Below are 23,951 nucleotides of genomic sequence, written 5' to 3'. Positions count from 1 at the left end.
GTAATATTATTGCTGTTAAGTAATGCAGTAATGCTTCATCTAACAGAATCTGTCATTTCTAATTATCGGGAAAATAGGAATTTCCTTGAAAGAAAAGCTTTAATTTATTATTGGCAACTTTATTCCCAATATACTCTTATACTATATACTTTCTTTTACACATTAACAATTATAATTTTTTTGTTTCAGCTGACCAGTGTACCATCAAATTATTTTCCATATAATTAGTACCAAATTACATTGCTCTTTCTGTGAAACTTCCATGGAAATTATGCAGAAATCACAAACCTGAAGTTTTTTATTGATTTGTTATTTACATAGTAAATGTCAGTCATGGTAAAGTCAAAACCACAGTAAGCCTTATTCCAGTAAAGACATAAAAAGGAGAATAACACTTCATTTTGAGCTACAATTAAAAGATGGAACTGAATAAAATAAGTTAAACTTAGTATACAGGAAGGGATTAAGAATAAAAAATCAACTCAATAGCAGACAGAAAAATAAATCCTGCAGCACCTGCAAGACATCACTAGTCTTGATGAAAACTGTACACTAAATGCCACAAGAGATAGGTGATCTTTGTATTTTAGTCAATGCCCTATACACTTGAAACAGTGTATGAGAAAAGTTACCTTTTTCACAAAACTGCAAAGTAGTATCTTCAATGGTTACACAGGGTTATCAAATGCTGTGAGCTTATGGACTACACGGCAGTATTAGTACGTATATTAATTTAATAAAGGAATGCTAACGAAGATAAATGTGCCATTTTTAGGAATTGTAAGAGCTAGTTTGCCTTGTTTTATCCACAATATGACTTATTTAAAACAAACTAACAAATTGTTTCTAAATCTCAGCTTAACCTTTATAAGGAGATCACTGACATCTGTCTGGGCTTTTCCCACCAAGTTTGTTCCCTTTGAGCTAAGAGAGATTTAAATATATTCTCTGTTCAAAAACTAAACTACAAGGTGCATATTCACTGTTTGGTGATGATTTCCTGAGGTTTTCAGTGCAAAATAACTGCTGACACAGGGGGGTCACTCCCGGCCAGTAGCTGTGTGTGGTTTGTCCTTGAGATGAATGTCATCGAGTACACAGTGGCCCTGATGGCGGTAAGGGGTCAGGGTCAGGTCTGGGGGGTGGAGTAGAACGAGTGGTGCTGGTGGCTCTGGTCTGGAGGATTGCTGGCGAACAGGAGGGGAGCGGTCTCTGATCCGTACCAGCTGAAACAGAATGAGAAGATGAGGAACAGATGGCAGCTGTTCCTCCTGTGCAGTGTTCTCTCGAAATTTATCTTAGTAAAGTGAATACCTTTGAGTATTTTAACTGTAGGCAAATAAAACAAGTCATTTAAACATGTTGGTTTCAGCTGCAAGAAACTGTGATGGCCATTTTTCACTATATTTTGTCATTTTATTAGCCAAACAATTAATCGATTAATTGTGAAGATAGTCTCCAGGTTCATCAACAACTGAAATCATTGTTACTTACAACCCTATATCAAATAAAGGAAGCAGTACATTATCACACTGGAGAAGCTGGAACTAGGAAATGAGATTTTTTCTCTTTAAAAAAACATTTTCAGTGATTAATCCAATATCAAAAGTTGATGAACAGCTTTCTGTTTGACTAATTCATTAATTGACTAATGATCTCCGCTCTCCTAATGAGTCTAACATGGTTTGAATGAGTACCTTGAGTGCGGATGTGAACTGCGTACCCATGGGACAGGTGCATCATCTTCGCTGCCTTGAGGGTCATCGAAGAAATATGGACGAGGTAGGACCCTGTTGTTGACGGCCAGGCTGCTACTCTGTGACAATTAGAAAAAAAACACTGCTTCAGCAATGCACATCCTGTCCCTCATGTTTCATTTCTAAATGTCTTTCTTTAGTTGACGTTTTGTCCAGCTTCTGTCAGATGTACCATGTCAGATGCTCACCATTATTGGCACCCCTTCATTTTTTGCATAACCTCTACAATATCTTCAGAAATAAATAGAAATGTACCAAATTGATATCATCAGGATCTTTTAATTGGAGGTCCAATGTAATTAAAGTAAAGAAAATAGTCTTTTCCTCAGCAATGGTGTCTTCCTTGGCCTTCGCCCATGAAGCCTTGTTTGGTTTAGTGTGCAGCATATGGTACTTGTTGAAACCATGACCCCAGACTGTTCCAGGTTGGCCTTCAGGTCTTTGGATGTTTGACGTGGTGTTTTGTCCACCATTCGCACCAACCTTCGCAGACTTCTCACATGGATTTTTCTCTTCCCCCCACATCCAGGGAGGTTCTTGACAGTTCCATGCTTGGAAAACTTTTTAATAACTAATTATGCACTGTTGAAACAGGGATACCAAGGTCTTTGGAGATGCCCTTTATAGGTCTTGTGTTTGCTAATTATCGCACTTCTGATGTCCTCAGACAGCTCCTTTGTCTTCACCATTGTGATAAAGGAACAGGGGATAACAGATGGCTTTTTAAAACACGGAAGTTATCATTCATTGGCTAATTCATGGGCACAGACAATTTATCACAGGTGATTCTCATTTGTGATTTACCACAGGTGAGTCACAATGTGTTTCCATACTGATTTACAGCAAAGGGTGCCAATACCAGTGACACAGCAAGCTTTAAGGTTTTCTATTTTTTCCTCCCATTGTTTATTGTTTTTAATTGTTGTTTATCATTTGCTCTTTTGTATCAATCACAAGTTCCACATTATGTACTTAAACTTCATGCGTGCCAATAATGGTGAGCAGGACTGTACTAACTACCTCTTGAGCAGGCCGGCGAACTCTGAAGATGAGGATGAGCAGACTGGTTGGGAGCAGCTCCCATATGAAGAGGATGATGCCAAAGGCCAGGTAGCCCCTGTCGCCTAGTTCACTACGCAAGTCAGCCTACAAATAAACATGCAGAGTTATCTAGTTTTGTTTTGGCATTTTTACAGGCCTGGCTATCAAACTTAACAATAAAACATAACAGCCAACTTGAACCAGGCCGTAGAGTGTGTTACACTGGTTCAGAGGGCCTCAACTCAAACATTAGATGCTTACCTGGTCAGAGACGTTGTACCAGTCAAAGTTGAATGACTCCACCGGGTAGCTCTGAGACAGGATGAGGACTGCCAGGTTGTAGCAGGCTCGACTGGCAAACAGCAAGATTACTGCTGCTCCCAGTGCTGCTGTCCGGCACACTGTGGTCCCCTGGTCAGGTAAAAAGAAGGCACTGTTAGTATGGAGTACCATCTGAATTACAGAGGAGGGTAAGAAGGGGTTTATGTTTAAAGCGGTACACCAGTGATTTGTACAGCACTTCCATAGAATTGGGGGACTCGGTCACAATAGATGCAGCGATGTCCTGACTTTTAGACAACCCAGAGCCACAGAAGACATTATACAACAGTCTTCACAGGCTGAATAGGACTAATCACTAGGAGTAAACTAATCTTGATGTGTAAAATGGACTGAGCACCCCTTTATCTTGTGTTGCTTTTAACATTATAACTTTGCCCACCTTGCTGATCAGGTAGGGGCTGGCGGAGCGCGAGTGTTTGGTCAGGAGCAACAGCACGGTGGCCAGAAACACCGCCTCCAGGATGAAGAGTGAGTCGTTGACTAGAACTCGTATCAGGACCAGTTTCCAGGTCCACTCCCGTGACCCACCGCCGACGCCTCTGTCCCCGAGGGCCGCACAAACCACGTTGACGCAGAGGAAGATGGCGCTCAATGCACCGTACATGCACCGTGCCGGCCACCTGTGGAAGACATGGAGGCCAGAGTGACAAATGGGTTAGTAGTCATATGGTGTTTCCGAGGCTTAATCAGGATAATCAGGGTTCAGAACAAAAGCCTCACATAGAATTGTTCCAAGTGCAAAAATGGCTTATTCTTTACTGTAGAGTGAAACTTACAGTCCTCTGTCCACTCCTGAGATACAAATCTCTCTCACTTTGAGTAACACCTGTGGTGCAAGAGAGAAATAAGCAACTGAGTAAACAGCAGACATTAAGAATGAAACTAAAAGCAAAAGAAATGTTTACTAAACATCTGTAAAGCTTTTACTAACTCTAAATGCTGTTTGGCAGACAGCTACTGAAAGGAATTCCCCTGCTCGGCATGCGAGGTGGCCTTGGTTTGTGATTAATATATTTTTTTAAATTATGACAAGTGTGTTTATCACTATGCTGGCATCAGACCAATTCTTTTTTATTAATTTCTCTCAGTATTTCCCTCCACATTACAGCTGGTGTGACCAGGCTACAAATAAATAACCCCTGTCCTGTTCTCCACATTCTTACCTGAGTGAAATACAGGTTAATGAGGCTGAGCGTGAAGAACTGCAGACAGACAGGGAAGCAGTAGAGCAGCCAATAGATTGCAACAGGTAGGTGGTTGGCCTCCAAAGCGTTACAGAAGTAAAATGAGAACAGGGTGGTGCGGAGGGCAGCCCAGAGCAGGCAGAGGTACAGAAAGACACTCTGGTAGCTCCATCGTTTGTGTCTGTAGAGGTAGAGAAGCCAGAGCTGGATGTACACCACCAGGAACAGTGCAGAGTACAGAGTGGTGTAGAGGACAGTAAAGCTAAGTTGGACCGAGGGGGCCACGGCCGGACGCAGGGGGGCCGGGGTAGGCAGGGTGGAGGAGTTGGGAGGAGGGGCAGCTGTGACTGGAGCTTCCATTGGGAGTACTGACAGGACTGACTAACTGTCCACCACCATCACAGAGGAAGTGCCAGACCTTCTCCTCTCAGCCTGAAGGACATACATGGGAGACCTAAAGACAGAAACGTCATCACGAGAGGTCAGCAGGCCATGAACAGAACAGTGAGCAAGAAACGGAAAACTGTATATCTTCACTCGTATGGTTGGACATGCATACCGTGACACCACATTTGTCAACATGTTTGTGTTTTTATCTGATCTTTGCATCAACAACATAAAGTATCTGTCTGCTGTTTAATTTACTGGATTTGCCAAAAATAACACCGATTCCTATTTGGTTACTTAAAGTGTTAATAGTTATACATACAGTCCCCTCCAAAAGTATTGGAACGGTAAGGCAAATTCCTTTTTTCTTTTGTTCACTGAAGACATTTGGGTTTAAGATCAAAAGATGAGTATGAGACAAGAGTTCAGAATTTCAGCTCTCATTTCCTGGTATTCACATCTAGATTTGTTAAACAAATCAGGACAAACCGTTTGTTTGAACCCAGCCATTTTTCAAGTGAGCAAAACTATTGGAACATGTGACTGACAGATGTTTCTTGTTGCCCAGGTGTTGCCTTTTAGGTTGACTGTCCAAAAATTAAATAGCTCTGCATGACTAGTCTAAGTTTTCATGCTTGGTTCATAAACCAACATGAAGCCCAGAGAGCTGTCTATGGGAGAAAAGCAAGCCACTGTCAAGCTGAGAAAAGAAGGAAAATCGACCAGAGCCATTGGACAAACATTGGGCATAGCAAGCACAACAATTTGGAATTTCCTGAAAAAGAAAAACTACTGGTGTACTGAGCAACAGACGTCCAACAGGTCACCAAGGAAAACAACAGTAGTTGATGACAGAAATATCGTGAGAGCTGTGAAGAAAACCCCCAAAACATCAGTAAGTGACATCACGACCTCCACAGAGCAGGGGTGAAGGTATCACAATCCACTGTTGGAAGAAGACTCAGAGAGCAGAAATATAGAGGCCACACCACAAGATTCAAACCACTCATCAGCAGGAAGAATCGGAAGGCCAGATTGAAATTTGCAAAGAAGTACAGAGATGAGGCACAAAAGTTCTGCAACACAATCTTATGGACTGATGAGACCAAGATTAATCTCTAGCAAAGTGATGGAAAGGCCAAAGTGTGGAGAAAGAAAGGAACTGCTTATGATCCGAAGCATACAAGCTCATCTGTGAAGCATAGTGGAGGTAATGTCATGGCTTGGGCGTGCATGGCTGCTTCTGGAACAGGCTCATTAATATTTATTGATGATGTAACTGATGATGGTAGCAGCAAAATGAATTCAGAAGTGGACAGAAACATTTTGTCTGTCAATTTACAGAGAAATGCATTGAAACTAATCGGGAGGAAGTTTACACACTGCCAACAAAACAAAGGACTTCATCAGGGGAAAAAAGTGGAAGGTTTTAGACTGGCCAAGTCAATCAGCTGACCTTAACTCAATAGAGCATGCATTTCACCTCCTTAAGAGGAGACTGAAGGGAGAAACCCCCCGAAACAAACAAGAAGTGAAAGAAGCTGTGGTAAAAGAATGGAATAGCATCACAAATGAAGACTGCAACAGTTTGGTGATGTCGATGGGTCGCAGGCTTGAGGCAGTTACTGCAAGCAAGGGTTATGCCACCAAATATTAAATGTTATTTACTTTAAGATTATTTGTTCCATAACTTTTGCTCAATGCTGTGGTCTAATACAAACGCTGATATGTCCTAAGTTGTTTAACACATCTAGATGTGAATACCAGGAAATGAGAGCTGAAATTCTGAACTCTTGTCTCATACTCATCTTTTGATCTTAAACCCAAATGTCTTCAGTGAACAACAAAAACACAGGAATTTGCCTTACCGTTCCAATACTTTTGGAGGGGACTGTATGTGATATAACATTTATATTAACCTAAGAGATCATAGCTCTAGCTATATTTCTATGACCTATTATCATTCATCCATCTACTATATATAGTTGTTTTTTTTACATAATGTTTGTTTTTTGGGGGGTAGCATAAAGAGCAGAACAACCCTATGTTGTAAAATAATGAATAAATATAAATCTACCTTGTATGATTTCTCCATAGTTCCCACTACTAGGCAAACATTTTTTTGTCTTAAAATATTCTAAAATTACCCGTAATTTAGCCATTGACAAAATACAGCCCCATTACAGTCACATTATGGTGGCTTTAACTAATCAATACAAAAGCACGTAAACATTCTCAAAAACATGAACATTTCTCTTCGGTCGTGTAGTATTTATAGGACTATTTGTACTGTAATTTTACATGTTTTCATTCCCCGAGTATTTTTCAGCAAATGTTACCCTTTGAAACTCCGTCACCCAGTTAGCTGTGTGTGTTTACCTTTGAACATAAACAACAGGTCAGGTTCCGTTCAGGCTGCTCAACAGCGGCTAAGCTAACGTTAACCGAAACTAACTTTGTACACTAAAATTAACGTAGACTACTGAGCTGTCGCGATATTACACTTTACTTGCTCACAACACCAGCCCATGTTTCAGGTGTCAATAATAATTGAACTATAATAACAGACCTTATTTAAAGTGAACATCGGAGTCCAGAGTGCGCTACGGACGATGTTAATCACTCGTTTCCGTGTTGTGTGGGCTGCATTAACGTCTGATAGGCGGAGCCAATCCTTTGAGTGCAACCGCCAATCAGTGACTACAGGAAATCGCGGTTTCTTCAATTTGTTGTTTACTTATGTTCTTGATAAGCACGGCGCATTTAGAGTAAACGTTCTTGTTGTTTATAGCTCACTGACTCATGTGTTTTCATAAATAGCAGCTGTCTAATGCACTTTGTGTGTACCAAAGCTCAATTAGCCGTTTGCCACAGTAGGCTCTGGAAATCAAGAAAACGTTAGTTAACGCTAACTGCTGATTAACGTCGCGTCCCGTTCCGTCCGTTAATCTCGTGTGAAGAAGGTGCTTGTGTATTACTGGACTGGAAGATGCCGATGGTACTGCGGTCCAGAAAGTCCATTAACACCAGAGAGGCAAATGAGGTACCGAGAAGGTCGACCCGCCTGCACGGTAGTACTTCATACGAGGTGGGTATTTCTATTACTCAGCTTTTCCGCCTCCTCTTCCTCCACCGCTGAAAACTTCACAGTCGGCCACGTAGCGTGCTCGCTAACGTCAAAGGCAGCGACGTTAGCTGGCTAACAGGACAAAAATACTCAAGGAAGGATTATCTAGAAACCAGCCCGCCTTAAACTGTGGTATATTTACTGCCATTGCGACTTGCGACGTTTATAATATTTGTTTAGCTTGTTAGCATAAGCGTTCAGAGCTCACAGTGAGTGTGAACCCCTGCGCCCAGCCAAAACTTACCACCTAGAAATTCACTGCATCATGGTAAGTACTTTTTTCTCCACGCCGACGACGTTTCTATGTGAGGAAGATGACAAAACGTTTTTGCCTCTATTATTTATTTTTACTTTTGCAATTGGCATGGTGTAGATGAAGATGCAACCGATACACGACGCCCATTGTTAGATTGTGGAAAGTATAACTGATGCATTATTACTTCAGTGCTGTTTCTTCCTTGTTAACTGTGCATATAACCGACCTTGTCCTGCCAGGAGTCAGATGAGTCAGACTCTGAGACTGTCCAGAGCCAAGTGATGGAGAGACATCAAAGTCCTGCTGAGCTGAAGGAGGAAACTGCTGAGGAGGCCGGTGTAATGGTTAGTCTGTAAATCACCCTACAGAAAACCCAAACAAACACACATGCAGCTTTTGTATAGGCCTGGACTGCTGAGCTACCTACAGCAGGATCCCTGGGTGTGGCACAACCCTTGATTCTACTACTCGTTTTTCATGTGGTGAGAAATAACCTTTGTCTATGTGAAGCAGCATGTAATCATCACCAGGAAATATTGGCAGGCTAGTGCGGAAGTGTCTTAATCTCCTTTAGACTGCTTGTAGAGAAGTAAAGCTGATTTATGTTTTGGGCCTATGAGTTAGATATTTACATATAAACCGAAAAACTAAACCAGTACTGCACTTATGAGGCCACTATCAATATTTGTGGGGATTATATTTAGGCTAATTTGTTTTTATCATATAGGTAGGTAGGTAGATTTATTAGTTGTTCTTTTGAAAATAATGAAAAAAGATATTTGCATGCATCCGTCTATTTCACGGCATACATTTTGACTTGTCATAGCAGGCAACGCCCAGGTCTTACTAATATCATTAAATGGCTCAGTTCTATTCAAGTGTCTCAGTGAGCTGTGAGCCAGCATGCATTACACCTGGGGTTTCCCGGCTGTGACATGAAAAAAAATTGTGACGGCCTATGCTGTTGGACAGTAAAATAAAAACTATACAAACAGACTCACTTATTAAAATGGATTTCACAGTCAATAAAAGGTAAAAACTGTTTGTAAACGGCGGTAGATGTCAGTATTCATTGTTTGTGGGAGGACTATAATACATCTTGTTGAATGAATGCAGCAGCCACAGAAATGTGACCTGTGGACTTGTCACGCCCTAATGAACCATCCCGGGTATCTATTTTGGAACACTGAAAGATGGTTGCCATTGAACATCTGGTGTAAAGCAAGTTGACTGTTTGTTGTTCCATCAGGATGCAAAGTTAAATGATGCTGAAGCCATGGTAACACGCATGTCAGGTTCATAAACATCCCTGACAACATTAAACATTAAACAGTCTGCGGTAGCCATGCTGAGGAGAATCAGATAGGAGCGCTCATTTGAATAGGTGTGGTCACTCTAGCAATTACAGCTCTGCAGACGCCTCTCGAGTTAATGTACAGTGTTATAGTGTTGTTGTTAAACAGTATCAAGGCAAGGAACAAAAGACTACAGGTTATTGAGTTTGAAAATGGCTGTTTAACTGCTAGCTTAAAGGTATTTTTGGTGTAATGTACAACTAAGGCAAATGTCATTTCAGAGTCACAGGGTTAAAACTTATGTGCATATGGAGAAATTACTTTCATAGACAGATTTTTCTAATGAATTTCTGTCTTCCTCAGGAACTGAAGCATTGCAGCATTGTGCTGGAACGTCTCTCGGCTGCCGACAGGGCTGCAAAAAAAGAGCTTGAGGAAAAAGAAGACATGAACCGCAAAGGTGGGAAACCCGTTTCCAGAATTCCTACTTTCCATAAACGACCCATCGGTGCGAGCCAGAACACAGAGCTGCCTGTTCCCAAGAAAGATACCCCTGTCCATGTAGCTCAGCCCCACGAGAAAGCTGGGGTTGGAAGTGTAGAGGTTTCCAAGTCCAAGTTACCCGATGTCAGAGAAACGGCACTACCCCTGCCGTCGATCCGCGTCCCCAAAGTTGGCTTCGACGCTCCGTCACCGTTCACCAACACAGAACAAGTCCCTGGAACAGCCCATAGTTCCCTAAATACTGTACCCAAGAGCTGGAGTTTGTCTGAGTTTGTGCCGTGCCCTTCCATGACTGTCAGCCCCAGGCCTGCGCTCAGACCAGAGCACAGATCCGCGCTACGTTTATCAGACGAAGACGAGAGTAAAAGGTTTGAAATGGAATCTGACACCACAGCAGAAGGCACCTTATCTCACCTTCCACACGAGGGCTCCGTCAGTGAAAAGCCACAGGAAGACGATGTTGATGAGGTTCAAAGCAGGATTACCCTCACTGCCTCTGGAGATACTATGAAGTCAAAGTCTGCAGACGTTGTTCACGCAACTGAGGTTAGCCAAGATGATGCTATCATGAATGAAGAGCCACCGTGGGAGACAGCGCAGATGAACATACTTGAATTAAAGGACAGCAGGTCTTCATCAGATGTTGAATGCGAGGATGATTTGGCAGGTGGAAAGTCTGAGGGCCCCGATTCAGGGGAGGTGAAGGAGTATCGCGAGCCACTTATAAGCCAGTCTGCGTTTTCAGATCTTCCAGAGGAAATAGCTGGAACTGAAGAATCGGCCTCTCCTGTAGCACCAGAGGAGCCTGCTAAAGCCAAGTCAGTCAAGGTAACTAAGGTGAGTTATGTCGCTCTACTTGCCTAAAAAAGTCTGTTGATATCAGTCGCACTGTTTTCTTGATCGTCAGAGTCGGTCATACACAAAGGAATTTCGCCACACCCTGCAGCAGCAGCTGTGGCATGCAACACGATACTACGCTGCGTCCCAGTCTCTTGTCAAAGCAGTGATCGTAACTTTTACTTGTCCTCTTGTTTTGTAGAGCTCAGGATGCTCTGGTTTTGCCCTCTTCTGCTTCCTGCCCACTACCTTGCTGCTTCTAGGGGGTTTTGGCCAGCATGTTTGGCACTACGGGCTTCCCATGTCTGTGGCTCAGCTCACAGCTCAGCTGGAACTGAACCTGCTGGAGGGCTTTGGATTAGTACCAGAGCCTTGCAGCACTGATTGTCGGTAAGAAATGATCAACAAAGTGTTAAACTCTCCAGTCAGACCAAACCTTATCATGACAAAAACATTCTGAAAGAAACAACTTTTTATTTTTTTTTATTTTTTTCACCTTCTCATTAACAGTTATCTGAGCATGATTGCACCAAACTTTGTGTTAATTTTGCTGTTTTTTGAAGCTGACATATGGGCAGCTACAGAAATGTTTTGCAGGCTCTATTCGATCAGCTCTCCTAACCTGAGATGATCAAGGGTTCTGTTTGGTGTGCAAGTGGTTGTAGCTTTAGTTTCCCCCTCCATTGTTCAGAGTGCATCTGGTGGAGAGCATCCCTGTGGGCCTCTACCAGTCTTCTCCCTCGTCCAGACAAAGCATCGCAGACAGCTGGCTTCATCTGCTGCACAAGGCCAACAGCTCGGTCCATATCGCTGCTTTCTACTTCACTCTACGAGGCAGCGATTTGGAGTTCTCTGGCTCCTCTGACTCTCAGGTTAGTTCAGCGCCATGCCCTGGCCTTATGATGCAGCGTATCCAGTGATTGTAGATGAATCCTTTGAAGATCTAATGTGCACGATCTTATCGCCACATATTTTTCAGGGACGAAAGGTCTTTAAGCAGCTTAAACAGCTTGAATCCAAAGGTGTGAAACTCCAGATTGCCGTCAACGCCCCCCAGGCCTCAACTCAAGATACGGCAGAATTGGCTGCAGCAGGTACATCACGTCCTGACAACATGGAGAACAGCCTCTGTTGTTGTGCTAATTGTTCTTTCAAACCAAAATAGAAAACAGCCATGATTTCTCATCGTGCAGGTTTCTGTTTTTCAGGTGCAGAAGTCAGAGAGGTAGACCTCAAGGCTGTAACTGGAGGCATTGTCCACACCAAGCTGTGGGTGGTCGATCAAAAGCACTTGTACTTGGGTAGCGCTAACATGGACTGGCGCTCTCTAAGTCAGGTAAAACTTTCAGGGAGGGCTGCACAATTGTTTGTGTAGTAAACTTAAGCAGCTGTGATATTAATATAAATATTATTATTATTATTGTTATTAGTATTATATTAATATCACAGCTGATTAAGATGCCTAGACTTTAGAGTGCCTGCCTATTATTGATGTTTACATTAAACGCAAGTAAATTGTATTCTGTAGATTAATTGCATCTTAAAGTAACTTATTGTTAGTGGTTATTATTAAGTGAAAGTGAATGCAAATATTTTTGTCAATTTTGATTGTTAAAATGCAAATGTTGTTCCACAAGGCGGATAAATAGCCGTGATACATTTTGCTGATATATGTATTGAGTAAAATAATCTAGGGCAACATACTGTAATTGTGCTGCTGCCAGATCAGAGGGGGTTCCAGGTTGGATTCAGGAAATTCATTCAGATGACTCATTAAACCTGCTTCCTGGAGCAGGGCCCCAGACGCTCACACCACTGCTTGCATACAAACGCAGGCATAAGTGGTGACAGACTGAATGCGTCCTGTGTACTTTGTTGAAATCAAGGTGAAGGAGGTCGGCCTGTCAGTGGAGGACTGCAGCTGCCTGGCTCAGGATGCCTTTCGGATCTTTGGGGTGTACTGGAGCATTGGCGACGCGAACAACGGCTCCCTGCCACCGTACTGGCCTGCACGCCTCTCTGCCCTGTCCAGCTCCCAGGATCCCCTGCACCTGAAGTTCAATGGAGTCCCTGCTCAAGTCTACCTGTCTGTAAGTTCCAAACTGCTCTATAAGCAGAGGGATGTTTTAAAAAACTGCCTTTATATTTTAAATGAGTTTGTTTTTTTAAATGGATTACCATGTTTTTTAAAGGGCAATACAGATATATTACTAGATTTATTATTTATTTAAGTGGAATTGCGTTCTTGTCAGAGTGGAAGAGGATAAATGGCATTAAGATCATCAATACAACAAATTAGTAAAAGTCCATTAAAATAATCAGACATCACTTTTTAAATATCATACAAGAGTATTTATGACATTCTAGATACAATGGGGAGTGTCTGTGCTCTTCCTCTCTGGCTGCTCCTGTGATTCTTATTCATTTTTCTTACCTCCTCTGTTTTCCTGCAGAGCGCCCCTCCGTTGATCTCAGCCCGCGGCCGCTCAGACGACCTCTCCACCATCCTGTCTGTCATCGACGACGCCAAGAAATTTATTTACATCTCGGTCATGGACTATCTTCCCCAGTCTGAGTTCACAGAGCCTATCAGGTGACGGGCCAATCAACGCACCAGAGTCACGCCACTATTTACCGCTGCATTGTTACATATTCAAAATCCAAAATAATGTGTTAAATCTCTGTGACTCTCTGTGTTGACTTAAGTTATGCAAGTCACGTGATTGTATACAGATATTACAGTAACATACAATGCATGACGTCTTGCAAATAGATATAGATTGTTAAAAAGTTGATTCACAACAGTCACATCACTGGGCCCTGATTAAAAATGCTGGAAACTTGCCCAACTGGAAGAAAGCTGTGATGCTTTTAGTTTGGTCCAAACACTGACTTTCTTCATGAAGTGTAAATCACACTGTACACTAGTGAATACAAACACAGGAATGTATTAAATATTAACTTTTCCTCTGCTTGGCTGTGTGTCCCTGGTTTGCCTCTCTCACTCACTCAGGTTCTGGCCGGCCATTGACTCGGCCCTGCGTGCTGCAGCCTGCTACAGAGAGGTACAGGTGAGACTCCTGGTTAGCTGCTGGAAGCACTCGCCTTCCTCCATGTTTACCTTCCTGCAGTCCCTGCTGGTGCTCAACAGGCCTCCACTGAAATGTGACATTAATGTGGTACGCTGGGAGATTTAATTTTCTGCACAATGACGAAGACATGGCGGCCTGAACAGAACGGTGATACACCCTAACCTCCTGTTGTGTTTCGTTTCTGTGCAGAAAATCTTTACAGTGCCTTCAACAGCGGAGCAGATGAAGATTCCTTTTGCACGAGTCAATCATGCCAAGTACATGGTTACAGACAGAGTGGTCTATATAGGTACGCTATTACCACTCACTACGTTTTCACTGACGAGCTCAGAGGTGGAATATAAATATATTTACTCTTTCAGGTACAGTTTTGAGATACATCGAGGTGTTTTCATTATATGCTACTTAATACTTCTGTTTTTTTTATTCACAACATATAATTGGCTTCATTTAGAGAGGAAATATTTCCATCTTATCAACTTGTTTTGGGCTGGAATTGAGTCCTTGAAGTTATATTTTCTTCTTCTTTCTACTGCCAGTGAAGTAGATGTTTTTCAACTTTGTCACCAGAATTTTCTAAAAATCTATTTTATTCAAATTTTTTGAACAAGTTGATTTTATATAGGTTTACCTAACTTTAGTATTCTTTACATTGTTGTATTACTGCTTTTATTTAACTTAATGATCTGAATACAGCATCCACCCCTGGATAGGCTGTAACAACATTTTGCTTCAGTCTGCTTTTGATAGTTCAGGATTTTAGCTGGTTAGTGTTAATCCTCTCATTTTGTACACCCATAAAACAATTCTGAACAAAGTAATTAACTCTTTCCTCCTCTCTGTGGGGAAAAAATTGTATCCATATCCACGCAGCTTACATCATTGCTTCCTAGCGTTTTTAGCATTTAGTAGATATTTTCTTTAATGGAGCTCGTGGTGGTGAGAGGTTACTTCTCAAAATGTTTGATGTTAATGTTGTTAGTGCCTGCAACAGTCACTGAATCTAATTGATGTGACTGTTTCTGTGTTCACAGGGACATCCAACTGGTCCGAGAACTACTTCACCCAGACAGCCGGCGTGGGCTTGGTGGTGAACCAGACCGGCTCTGAGGTTAAGAAAGGCCAAGAGACTCTGCAGAGCCAAGCAGAGGAGCTCTTCCTCAGGGACTGGACGTCTCAGTATACCAGCACTCTCTCTGTTGACGATGTGGACGTCTGCCCTCGAAGCCCACACTAAGGGTTTGTTACTCAATAAAGCGCATTGCATTGTAGATGAGCATCTTGCTTGCTCCAGCCACTTGAACTGTTTTTAACTTATGCAGAATCCGCTTGCTGTGCTGTGTGAATGAACACAGGTTATCTTAATGCTGTTTCCTGACTTGGCTGCCTGTTTTTTGTTTTGTGTGTGTGTATATAATTGTGTTTTTATATTTCGTTTCAAAACATGTTCTTATATGTTTTTATACTCGTTATTGCTCTGGTAACCGTCTTACATGAGTTAAGGCAGGAACCTGCTTTGTACAATTCATTTTATGCTTAGAGCATTTTGTATATTTTGGTGCCATTCTGGTGCCAAGCTTGAACAATCTCGTATAGGAAATAAAACCTTTCCAAAGAGGTGCACACACAACGGCCATGTTTACACTGCTGAAGCTGTCTGATGTAATGTCAGTACCAACTTGTAAATACTTTAAATTCATCACTGATGGCTGGCTCGCAAAGAAATCCAATTTGAATGTGTACCACTACAGAAACTAACTCACTCAAATAAGTGAGTTTTTTTTTTTTTTTTTTTTATTCCAATTGTTTGTTCTGTATTTAGAAAACAAAATGTGTTCCTTGTCCAACATCTGTTTTACTGTAATGATAATTACCCACTATGTCTGTGTAGTTTCTGTCACCATTTTATGACCAGGTTTATCTAATGTATGCTTGAGCTCAGCTGTTTCTGTTCTCAGTGGACATGTTGTTACTCTTTAACCTCCCAGCTCTGGATGAAACAGGGAACATTTCGGTTGGTCCCTGACTAACAAAGCAGTTTGTGTGATGTTTCGCTAAAAATAATATTTGCTCCTTGTTTGGTGATCTCTGAGAGCTTCTCACATATTATGAAAGGAGCGAGACTTTGCATTGATGAAGGAGTGGTAATGGTTTTAAACGTTGTCTGTTCACTGTAATTACCTCTCCTGGTTCAGGATTTCAGTCTCTGATATCTGTCCTATACCTGTGAAGGGGATTTCATTTGTACTCGAATCATCCAAAACATTCCTTAAACAAGAGTCCACAGCCACACTAGCTTCTCTGTGAGGCTGTACTTGGACATAGCATTTGACGCAAAGCACTATCATGGTCACAAATAAAAGCTAACATTAGAATGTTAACTGTGTTATCATGCTAGCATTTGTTAATTAGAACTAAACACATTGTACAGCTGAGGCTGATGGGAATGGCATAAACCAAAGTAAGATCTCCGCCAGGCATGTTTAAAGACAAATAAAAATGATCTGCTTAGAATAATTTGTGTCTGAAATGTCCCCCCCACCACCACACACGAAAAGTTCCAGTAAACTACTTAGAACTTGTTAAAATTACATCCACTCCCCTAACTCATAAAAAAAAAATCAAGAATCAATGAATATGCAAACATTAATTTCTAAAGCTTATCTACTGGCTACCAGATGTCTCCTGCTTCAAAGAGAAACTTGAGTACAAGCCCCCTCATCTGCACACATCATTCTATACAACTAAGGTCAAATAAGTGAAATCGCTAGCAAAACACATTTGAGTGAAGGACTTTTGACCAGTTTGTGGCGCTAAAAGGAGAAGTCGGGATTGTCAAATTTACTACAATTCATCTCAATCATCACCAGATTTCATGGCAATCCATCTGATGAGATATTTCACTCAAAACCACAAATGTGAACATCAATAAAGTCATTAGGATTCATCTTGTTGGGTCATGAATGTCTGTAGAAAACTTAATGGCAATTGATGCAGTAATGAGATATTTCTGTCTGTATCCCTTGAACCAGCACAGCAATATTTCTTTCCAGAAACAATTTCCCCTTTGTGGACAATCCACAAACTGTCAACAGTTTTCACCTGAATTACATGTGCCACATCATGTTCTGAGGATTAATGGTGGGTAAAACATTTATCTACATGAGTAGATATCACTTGTGGTAAGTGAGAAAATGTTTTTTTTGTAATTTAGGTGAACTTCTCCTTTTTCCATAAAAAGGCACAATTGGATGAAAATGTATTATTTTGAAGCTGTGCCACAAAGTCAAATAAAACCCCAGATGAAGTGTCGGTCTGTTTAACTCAAGTTAACGGATCTGATAATCATGCCATTTGCTAACTCAGCTGTGGGTTTATGTGCTTTTATTTTCACATTTGACAAGTAAAAAAAATAAAAAATTAAAACCAACTAGAACCTATTTTAAATTTGAAGGACCTTGTTCTGTCCAAGAAATTCTTCATGGGCGATTTTTTTTTAATCTCACAATACACTGAAAGTATCTCAGTGACATACACTGCAGTTACACATTTATCATTCCTCTATCCAAATTAACAGTCACTAAGGGACGCCATACAGCAGACCTCCAAGAAGCCACACTCCCCTCTGCCCTTGTTTTCTCCATACTTCCAGCTGTATCTACTCCATGCATAACAGACGAAGAAGAGACAACAGAAGGTACATGAAGACACTTCTCATTCAAGAAACCAAACAGAAACAACCAGGATAGGAGAATCGGCTTTTGAACGATCTTTGATCATGACAGCCATCCAAGTCCATTCCTATCCACGTACAGAGGCCCTGAAGATGCAGGAGTGTTTTGTCTGACAGAAAGGGACGAGTTCCCTCCTGCTCTCATTCCATGGAGAGCTGCACGCTGTCTGTCTGGCCCTGCTGCTGCTCAAACTTCCGGGCTAAAAGACAAGACAGAAGATAGGGGAACCAAGATTACCCAGAATGTCCACATGAAACACAGGTGCCTATTTAGACTGATCAAGGTTTTGTTCCTTACACTAAAACCTCAGAAGCATTTGTCAGTTATGAGGTGTTTACATGCTTACCTGGAACAATAACTGTTATTATGTCCCTTTTTTCTAGAGTAGGGCAGGATGAGAGATACATTTTGAATTATAAACCTTGAAATGGACGCGTGAAGCTAGACTTGATGTTGTAGCATTTAAAAAGTCTCCAAATTGGGAAAACAGTACAATGACCGTATTGTCAACAATTATGTGTCCCCTACTGACACCAAATTGATCAAACTGGCCCTCTCTGTCCATGTTCTCTCCAGTGGGTGGTAGTGCGATGAAAAAAAGTCCAGATCCAGGCTGTTCGTTTTTATTCAGTGTAAAGCTACATCAATGCTCACCAAGAGAGTACATCTCCAGCTGCTGCCGCAGGCGGACCTTCTGCAGGCTATCGTAGAAGTTGGGCTCCGGGCTGCTGCCAACGGTGGGAGGCAGAGTGAAGATACGCATGATCTTCCTTTTGTTTCTGAAGTGACCACAGACAGATTTGAAAGCGCGACAATGAATATGCATCGGCCCCAATAGTTTTAAGCCATATTGTTTAGACAGAATATTTCAGATAGTAGTTTAGACCAATAATTAAAATGTACATGCGATTAAAAACACATTACGTTTGGATGATTATATGACTGCCGAATTATCCAGATGACCGTACAAATTATTATTATTATAAAAAGAGTAATGCTACGTGTCCCCCTGTAACTAAAGAAACTTTACAATAAGCAATTTTGCAATGGAGCATGTCGTGAATTCTAATATTTTGAGAGACGGCACGAAGCGAGAACTGATCCTGGTCCTTACTTTCTGGCGTAGATCAGCAGGCCGAAGCTGACCAGAATAACCAGCAGGTAGACATTGGTGGCCTCATTCCAGGCTTCGTGAACCGAGTAGTCAATAGAGTCAGGCTCGTTCCCCAAAACCCCGTGACCACCCATTGAAATCCGCCCGAACTCTGCCGGTAAATACGCGAATAGAAAGAGAGAAAATCTATTAAATCCGCTTCATTAGCTCTGGTTTTCTTCCGACCAGCTTGTGGCTCAACTGAACACTGTAAACACTACGACGTCACACCTACTTTCCTCTTCTTTGGCTTTTCTGTTTCCGGGGATCTTATACTACGGTGGCCCCGAGAGCTCAACCCAAATACAAGATACGAAAAACACAAAAGCGCAAGCAAAACATTAATACACTTGGAAAAGTTATATTAAGAATACTGCAGTGTCGGTCTGGATCGTGTAATCCTTTGCTGTGAGTGAATACAAAAAAATTAAACCGTGACTCTGGTTAACCCTGGCTCTGATATGCCTTTCCTTGTCGGGAAAAACGCAAACTATCAGCAGCACTGAGATCCTCCCAGTGGCAGCTAGTGGTAGTTGCAACCTATGACGGCTAGGAAACCATTGGCTGCTAAGGGATTTATCTTAAGAAGCAAAATATTACTATCGAAAGCAGAAGGCATATCAAGACTCACTTACTTGACTTTATTGTCACAATATAATAATAGAGTGAAATTGTGTTTTGTAACTCCTTTCTGCTACATAGCAGACAATATACAATAATAAAGAATCAATTAAAATGCTAAGCAGAAATAAACTATAATTAATGGACGTGTGCTGAGGATGAATTAGAGTTTAAGAATCTGACAGCTTGGGGGGAAAAGCTGCTCTGCAGTCTGGTGGCGTGCCAGCAGAAACTCCTATATCTCTTCCCAGAAGGCAGCAGGGTGAACAGGCTGTCGTTGGGTGGGTACTGTCCTTAAGTATCCTTTGGGCTCTGCGTAGGCACCTCACCGATGTCACTGATGCTCGGGAGATGGGTACCTATGATCTTCTGAGCAGTTTTCACCTGCTGCAGAGCCCTCCGGTCCTGTGGCAGCCTGTGGCAGCTAGTGGCACCTAGTGGCTCCCTGTGGCAGCCTGTGGCAGCTAGTGGCTCCCTGTGGCAGCCTGTGGCAGCCTGTGGCAGCTAGTGGCTCCCTGTGGCAGCCTGTGGCAGCTAGTGGCAGCCTGTGGCAGCCTGTGGCAGCTAGTGGCAGCCTGTGGCAGCCTGTGGCAGCCTGTGGCAGCTAGTGGCAGCTAGTGGCTCCCTGTGGCAGCCTGTGGCAGCCTGTGGCAGCCTGTGGCAGCTAGTGGCTCCCTGTGGCAGCCTGTGGCAGCCTGTGGCAGCTAGTGGCTCCCTGTGGCAGCCTGTGGCAGCTAGTGGCTCCCTGTGGCAGCCTGTGGCAGCTAGTGGCTCCCTGTGGCAGCCTGTGGCAGCCTGTGGCAGCTAGTGGCTCCCTGTGGCAGCCTGTGGCAGCCTGTGGCAGCTAGTGGCTCCCTTTGGCAGCCTGTGGCAGCTAGTGGCACCCTGTAATTCATCTCTAAACACCATGTTAAAGTGGTGGGTGTTCCAGTTATGCTGGCTGTGACTACATTAAATAATTGGAAAACATTAAATTTGAAAGTGCATTATTTCTACAACACAATATATATTTATTCTTCTTTTCAGTGTAACAGGGTTCAGACAGACAGCAATAAATACAACTTCAAGACAGGATTTTAAATTCAGGGTAGGTAAAAGTATAAAGCCCCCTAAAAACAAAATACTCAAGAGCAAGTACCTCAACATTTGACTTAAGTAAAGTAAAAAAGTACTGTATTTTCCATCCCTAAGTGGGGTCACTAAGGAAAAACCGAGACATCTTGGAGCTTTTTTTCTGATCCACATTCTGGAGACTTAAATTACGTATTTAAGACAATTTAGAGATCTCATCTTTTGATCAGTGGAAGACACAGATGAGTTATTTCCTCCTGAGGTCACTGAGAAAACTGAGAAAGAATATTTGAGAAGAATCATGAGATCCCAGGAGTCGAGTTTTCTTTGAGCTCTTTCTCTGATCTCATGGTTCATGTTCAAGAGACTTCAATTAGATATACAGTATAAAATAATTTAGAGATCTCTTGTTTTGATCAGAGTAAGACATAAATGAGATTGTATGTGATTGTTTCCCATGAGGTGAATTTGAGAAGTAGGAGGAAAAACCTTTGGTCTCACCTTAGTATTACAGTTTTTCACAATTGCTAAGACACATTTCTTGAAACCTTCACCCATATTCTCAAAACTTTAAACACAAACCCCAGTCTTTAAACTACATTCACAAAACCCCTGACCCCTGGCACAATCAAACACTTGCCTCAAAACCATGTGATCTGTGCTCAAAATCAAACAATGCATTCAAAACATAGTCATTCAATAGGTAAAACATTACAAGCATTCTTTAGACACGACATCAAAAAATTGAGAACACATCGTCCAGGGCATGTAGTTACAGAAAATATTTTTTTGCGTAGAGGAAACACATCTTCCAATTTACAGTTTTTTTACAATTGCTAATATTATTTTTCAGTACTGAGATGACTTTTTCCAAACTCTTCACACTGTTGTCTGTACCAGCACACAGCTTGCATAACAGTTACAGTAATTTCACACCCAAAATGCACCAAGACACTGCATAGTTGTGTCAATATCAAATTATTTTACAAAAACACCAGCTCTCCAACAGCAACACTTTGTCACTCATAACACAATTACCTAAAAAAACACTAACAGCAGGTAGCATTACAGTAGATGCATCATTTTATGGGAATCTTTGAAGTAGTGAACACAAATAATTCTTTGGTAGTTCTTAAGTAATCGTTCTTTATTTTTTTGGTTGTGTGTATGTATATTTATATTTTTTTATTGCTGATATGAAATGTGTACATCGTCTTATTTTACAGTAAATAAAGTTCCCATTATGAAATACAGTAAGAATGGTAAGTCTTATAGAATGTTCAACAGGAAGTTATCGAGATGCAACAGGAAAAGCTAGTGGCTGTACTTTATGCTTTACTACACTGTACTTTATCTTTGCCATCAAGTAATTCAAAAATAAACTACAGTAAATGAAAATTGCAAGGGAAACAAAAGTCAGCACTGTAAATGCTTGCTCAAAAAACTGTGTAGCAGCACGCCATCAGAGGATATCTGTTGTGGTGGCAGCCCGGCTGACGGTGAGTGTCCTGGTTTTTCCTCCTATTTATCAGTTATTCTGCTTTTTCCTTGGTTTTCTGTTCCCTGCCTGCCTCCCTGTGTTTCCTCCCCTGTGTGTGCGCGCGCTCTCTCGGCTCCTGAGCCCAGCCAACGACCCGCACCTGCACCTCAGCCACCTCGTCAGCCTGCCACACCTGCCAGTAGTCAACATGAGTCATCGTTGCTCCATACCCGGTGCCACCTCCACGTTCAGGCTCTCACGTTTCTTGTCTCCCCCCCCCCCCCTCACATTTTCCCCGTGCTTTGTCTCTGTCATCTCTAACCCTCTCTCCCTCTCTGTCTGTTTCCCTCCCAGGTACACTCACCCTCGTCCTCCGCTCAGTCGGCTGGGCTCATCCACCGGCCCTCTCCTCCTCAGACTTCCCTCACAGCGTCCTCCCTGTTCTCCCACCACTCCTCGCTTCCTCGGCCCCAGTGTTCCCCGGCTCCCTGGCCCCCAGTCTCCTTGGTTCCCCGTGCCAGTGTTTCCCCGACATCCCCCCCCCACCCCAATAAACCTCCTTCCCTCAGAGTGCTGTGTTTGGGTCCTCTGTCCACACACCACCTCATAACAATATCACTGCAAACATGGTAACATTGGCACCCCTTTTGCCTCTTTTAGCAATCAAATTTTGTCCTGTTTTGGCCAAGTCCACGTAGATAAAAAAAAAACAAACAAACAAACAAAAAAAAATAATAAAAAAAACATGGGGTGTGTGATGGGCTTCCAGCTCCATGACTCTGTAAAAGAAATCCCCCCTGTGGGGGTTAGTCATTGGGTCCTAAAGAAGAAATACACACAAGCAATAGATTCAGGATACATATTTTACCTGTTAGTTTACTGGAAGATTCTGACAATTGATGCTACCATTGAGCGGCCACATTTGGCTGCACTCTAAGACCAGCCTCTTTCAATGATAGCCCATGGTTGATTACCTGGTCTGTGATTGACCAGGTAATCTGCAGCTCTTGGTCATCTCTGCTGTTGCCTTACATTACCTCGCATGCAGAATCCTCTTCCTCTCTGTACCACTCTCTCCTCCATCTCTTGCAGGCTCCATTTTGAAGTGACGGTGTAACAAATTATTCCTAAGATGTCTGCTTTTATAGGTGGTAAAGAGATCACTAAGTAGGGCTAGGGCTCTAACTGAGATGGGAATGGCCGGTTGTTGGTATCATTTACATAATTTCAATCAATACTATTTGTCTCCATAACCATCTTTTTTAGGATTTTGAATGCATTTCAGTGGGGTTTGTAATTTGGCAAATTGCTGTCCATTTGAATGTATATAAGGTTTTGAACTTAAATTTAACAGTTTTGAAAAGACTATGTAAGCATTTGCAAAATTGGCTGTGGATACACATGGCTTTTCTGGTGGATGACTGAGTGAGAAAATAATTCTTGAATTTTGAAAGCTGTGGTCATTTAAGGTCTTTTGTGTTAGTGTAAATCAATGCATTTTGTATTACAGCAAGGCAAGAGTCAATCTCAGTTTAGTCCACATAGACTTCTGTTGTGCTAACAGTGTGAAGAGTTTAGAAAAAGTGAAGTCATTATTGACCCAAATGACATCGTACCTGAGCTGCTCTGGGCCATCTACCTGATCTGGTGGAATGAGTGTGTTGTGTAGGGTGTCCAGGAATGTGATCAGATGGACGGTGTTGTAGGGGCCAAGGGTAGCATGGTGATGATGACGCCGTGGTGGGTAATCGCTGCACACATTGTGATGTTCCCTCCGCGCTGGCCAGGGACTTCAACAATGGCACGCTGGCCGATGACATTCCTTCCCCTCTTTCATCTTTTTTCTCAGTGAAGATGAACTGGTGCTCCACTGCAGCCACCTCTAGCTCAAGGACTCTCTGAAACACACATGACAATATCAGAAATAGACATGGAGTGGTCACTATTGTGAAGCACAATCATTATGATTACAATATTGAAATATGTATAATTTACTGTATACAGTGTTGACAGTATGCATCAATTGTGGGACTCACTTGCACATAGTTATATCGCAATTCTTTGACTCTT

General features: G+C 42.1%; 3 protein-coding genes across 8 annotated transcripts; 1 reads left to right on the top strand and 2 right to left on the bottom strand.

Moving 5' to 3' along the window:
* Positions 1 to 280: 280 nt before the first annotated feature.
* Positions 281 to 7,375, bottom strand: gpr137 (G protein-coupled receptor 137). Of its 3 annotated transcripts, none has more exons than XM_038699608.1 (8): positions 7,281 to 7,375; positions 4,304 to 4,778; positions 3,917 to 3,966; positions 3,520 to 3,760; positions 3,060 to 3,209; positions 2,778 to 2,903; positions 1,724 to 1,816; positions 281 to 1,226 (listed from the first exon to the last, which is right to left on the bottom strand). In XM_038699608.1, the coding sequence occupies exons 2-8, from the start codon at positions 4,682 to 4,684 to the stop codon at positions 1,041 to 1,043; spliced, it is 1,227 nt and encodes a 408-aa protein (XP_038555536.1). In that variant the 5' UTR covers positions 4,685 to 4,778; positions 7,281 to 7,375; the 3' UTR covers positions 281 to 1,040. The 3 variants fall into 3 exon arrangements, with proteins under 3 accessions (XP_038555536.1, XP_038555538.1, XP_038555537.1); XM_038699610.1 differs by having other exon boundaries at positions 1,698 to 1,816; positions 7,281 to 7,372; XM_038699609.1 differs by lacking the exon at positions 7,281 to 7,375 and adding an exon at positions 7,091 to 7,274.
* A 136-nt stretch (positions 7,376 to 7,511) lies between these two features.
* Positions 7,512 to 16,339, top strand: pld7 (phospholipase D family, member 7). Of its 3 annotated transcripts, none has more exons than XM_038699599.1 (12): positions 7,512 to 7,799; positions 8,334 to 8,438; positions 9,753 to 10,730; positions 10,933 to 11,120; positions 11,422 to 11,602; positions 11,710 to 11,824; positions 11,939 to 12,066; positions 12,617 to 12,820; positions 13,184 to 13,323; positions 13,744 to 13,909; positions 14,012 to 14,111; positions 14,857 to 16,339. In XM_038699599.1, exons 1-12 carry the CDS (start codon positions 7,701 to 7,703, stop codon positions 15,057 to 15,059), a joined length of 2,607 nt encoding a protein of 868 aa, XP_038555527.1. In that variant the 5' UTR covers positions 7,512 to 7,700; the 3' UTR covers positions 15,060 to 16,339. The 3 variants fall into 3 exon arrangements, with proteins under 3 accessions (XP_038555527.1, XP_038555528.1, XP_038555529.1); XM_038699600.1 differs by lacking the exon at positions 7,512 to 7,799 and adding an exon at positions 7,830 to 8,106; XM_038699601.1 differs by lacking the exons at positions 7,512 to 7,799; positions 8,334 to 8,438 and adding an exon at positions 9,396 to 9,478.
* An 850-nt stretch (positions 16,340 to 17,189) lies between these two features.
* smim19 (small integral membrane protein 19) lies at positions 17,190 to 18,962 on the bottom strand. Of its 2 annotated transcripts, XM_038699611.1 has the most exons (4): positions 18,671 to 18,962; positions 18,211 to 18,335; positions 17,903 to 17,935; positions 17,190 to 17,755 (listed from the first exon to the last, which is right to left on the bottom strand). In XM_038699611.1, exons 1-4 carry the CDS (start codon positions 18,802 to 18,804, stop codon positions 17,697 to 17,699), a joined length of 351 nt encoding a protein of 116 aa, XP_038555539.1. In that variant the 5' UTR covers positions 18,805 to 18,962; the 3' UTR covers positions 17,190 to 17,696. The 2 variants fall into 2 exon arrangements, with proteins under 2 accessions (XP_038555539.1, XP_038555540.1); XM_038699612.1 differs by lacking the exon at positions 17,903 to 17,935 and having other exon boundaries at positions 18,671 to 18,955.
* Positions 18,963 to 23,951: the final 4,989 nt, after the last annotated feature.

Source organism: Micropterus salmoides, unplaced genomic scaffold (assembly GCF_014851395.1).
Source record: "Micropterus salmoides isolate LMB-PRFRI ecotype aquatic unplaced genomic scaffold, ASM1485139v1 Ms_hic_scaffold_5, whole genome shotgun sequence".
NCBI lineage: Eukaryota > Metazoa > Chordata > Actinopteri > Centrarchiformes > Centrarchidae > Micropterus > Micropterus salmoides.
Note: the sequence above shows the minus strand (reverse complement) of the source record. Positions and strands in the feature narration are given on the sequence as shown.

Excerpts from the sequence above, each read along its gene's own strand:
- pld7 (XM_038699599.1), top strand. The coding sequence starts at position 7,701 with ATGCCGATGGTACTGCGGTCCAGAAAGTCCATTAACACCAGAGAGGCA. Across the intron at positions 11,825-11,938 it reads GGCAGAATTGGCTGCAGCAG|GTGCAGAAGTCAGAGAGGTA; the intron begins GTACATCACGTC and ends TCTGTTTTTCAG. Across the intron at positions 12,821-13,183 it reads CTGCTCAAGTCTACCTGTCT|AGCGCCCCTCCGTTGATCTC; the intron begins GTAAGTTCCAAA and ends GTTTTCCTGCAG.
- gpr137 (XM_038699608.1), bottom strand. The coding sequence starts at position 4,684 with ATGGAAGCTCCAGTCACAGCTGCCCCTCCTCCCAACTCCTCCACCCTG. Across the intron at positions 3,761-3,916 it reads TCAGGAGTGGACAGAGGACT|GTGGCCGGCACGGTGCATGT; the intron begins GTAAGTTTCACT and ends TGTCTTCCACAG. Across the intron at positions 1,227-1,723 it reads ATGATGCACCTGTCCCATGG|CTGGTACGGATCAGAGACCG; the intron begins GTACGCAGTTCA and ends ATTCTGTTTCAG.
- smim19 (XM_038699611.1), bottom strand. The coding sequence starts at position 18,804 with ATGGGTGGTCACGGGGTTTTGGGGAACGAGCCTGACTCTATTGACTAC. Across the intron at positions 18,336-18,670 it reads CTGCTGATCTACGCCAGAAA|AAACAAAAGGAAGATCATGC; the intron begins GTAAGGACCAGG and ends TGGTCACTTCAG. Across the intron at positions 17,756-17,902 it reads AATAACAGTTATTGTTCCAG|CCCGGAAGTTTGAGCAGCAG; the intron begins GTAAGCATGTAA and ends CTTGTCTTTTAG.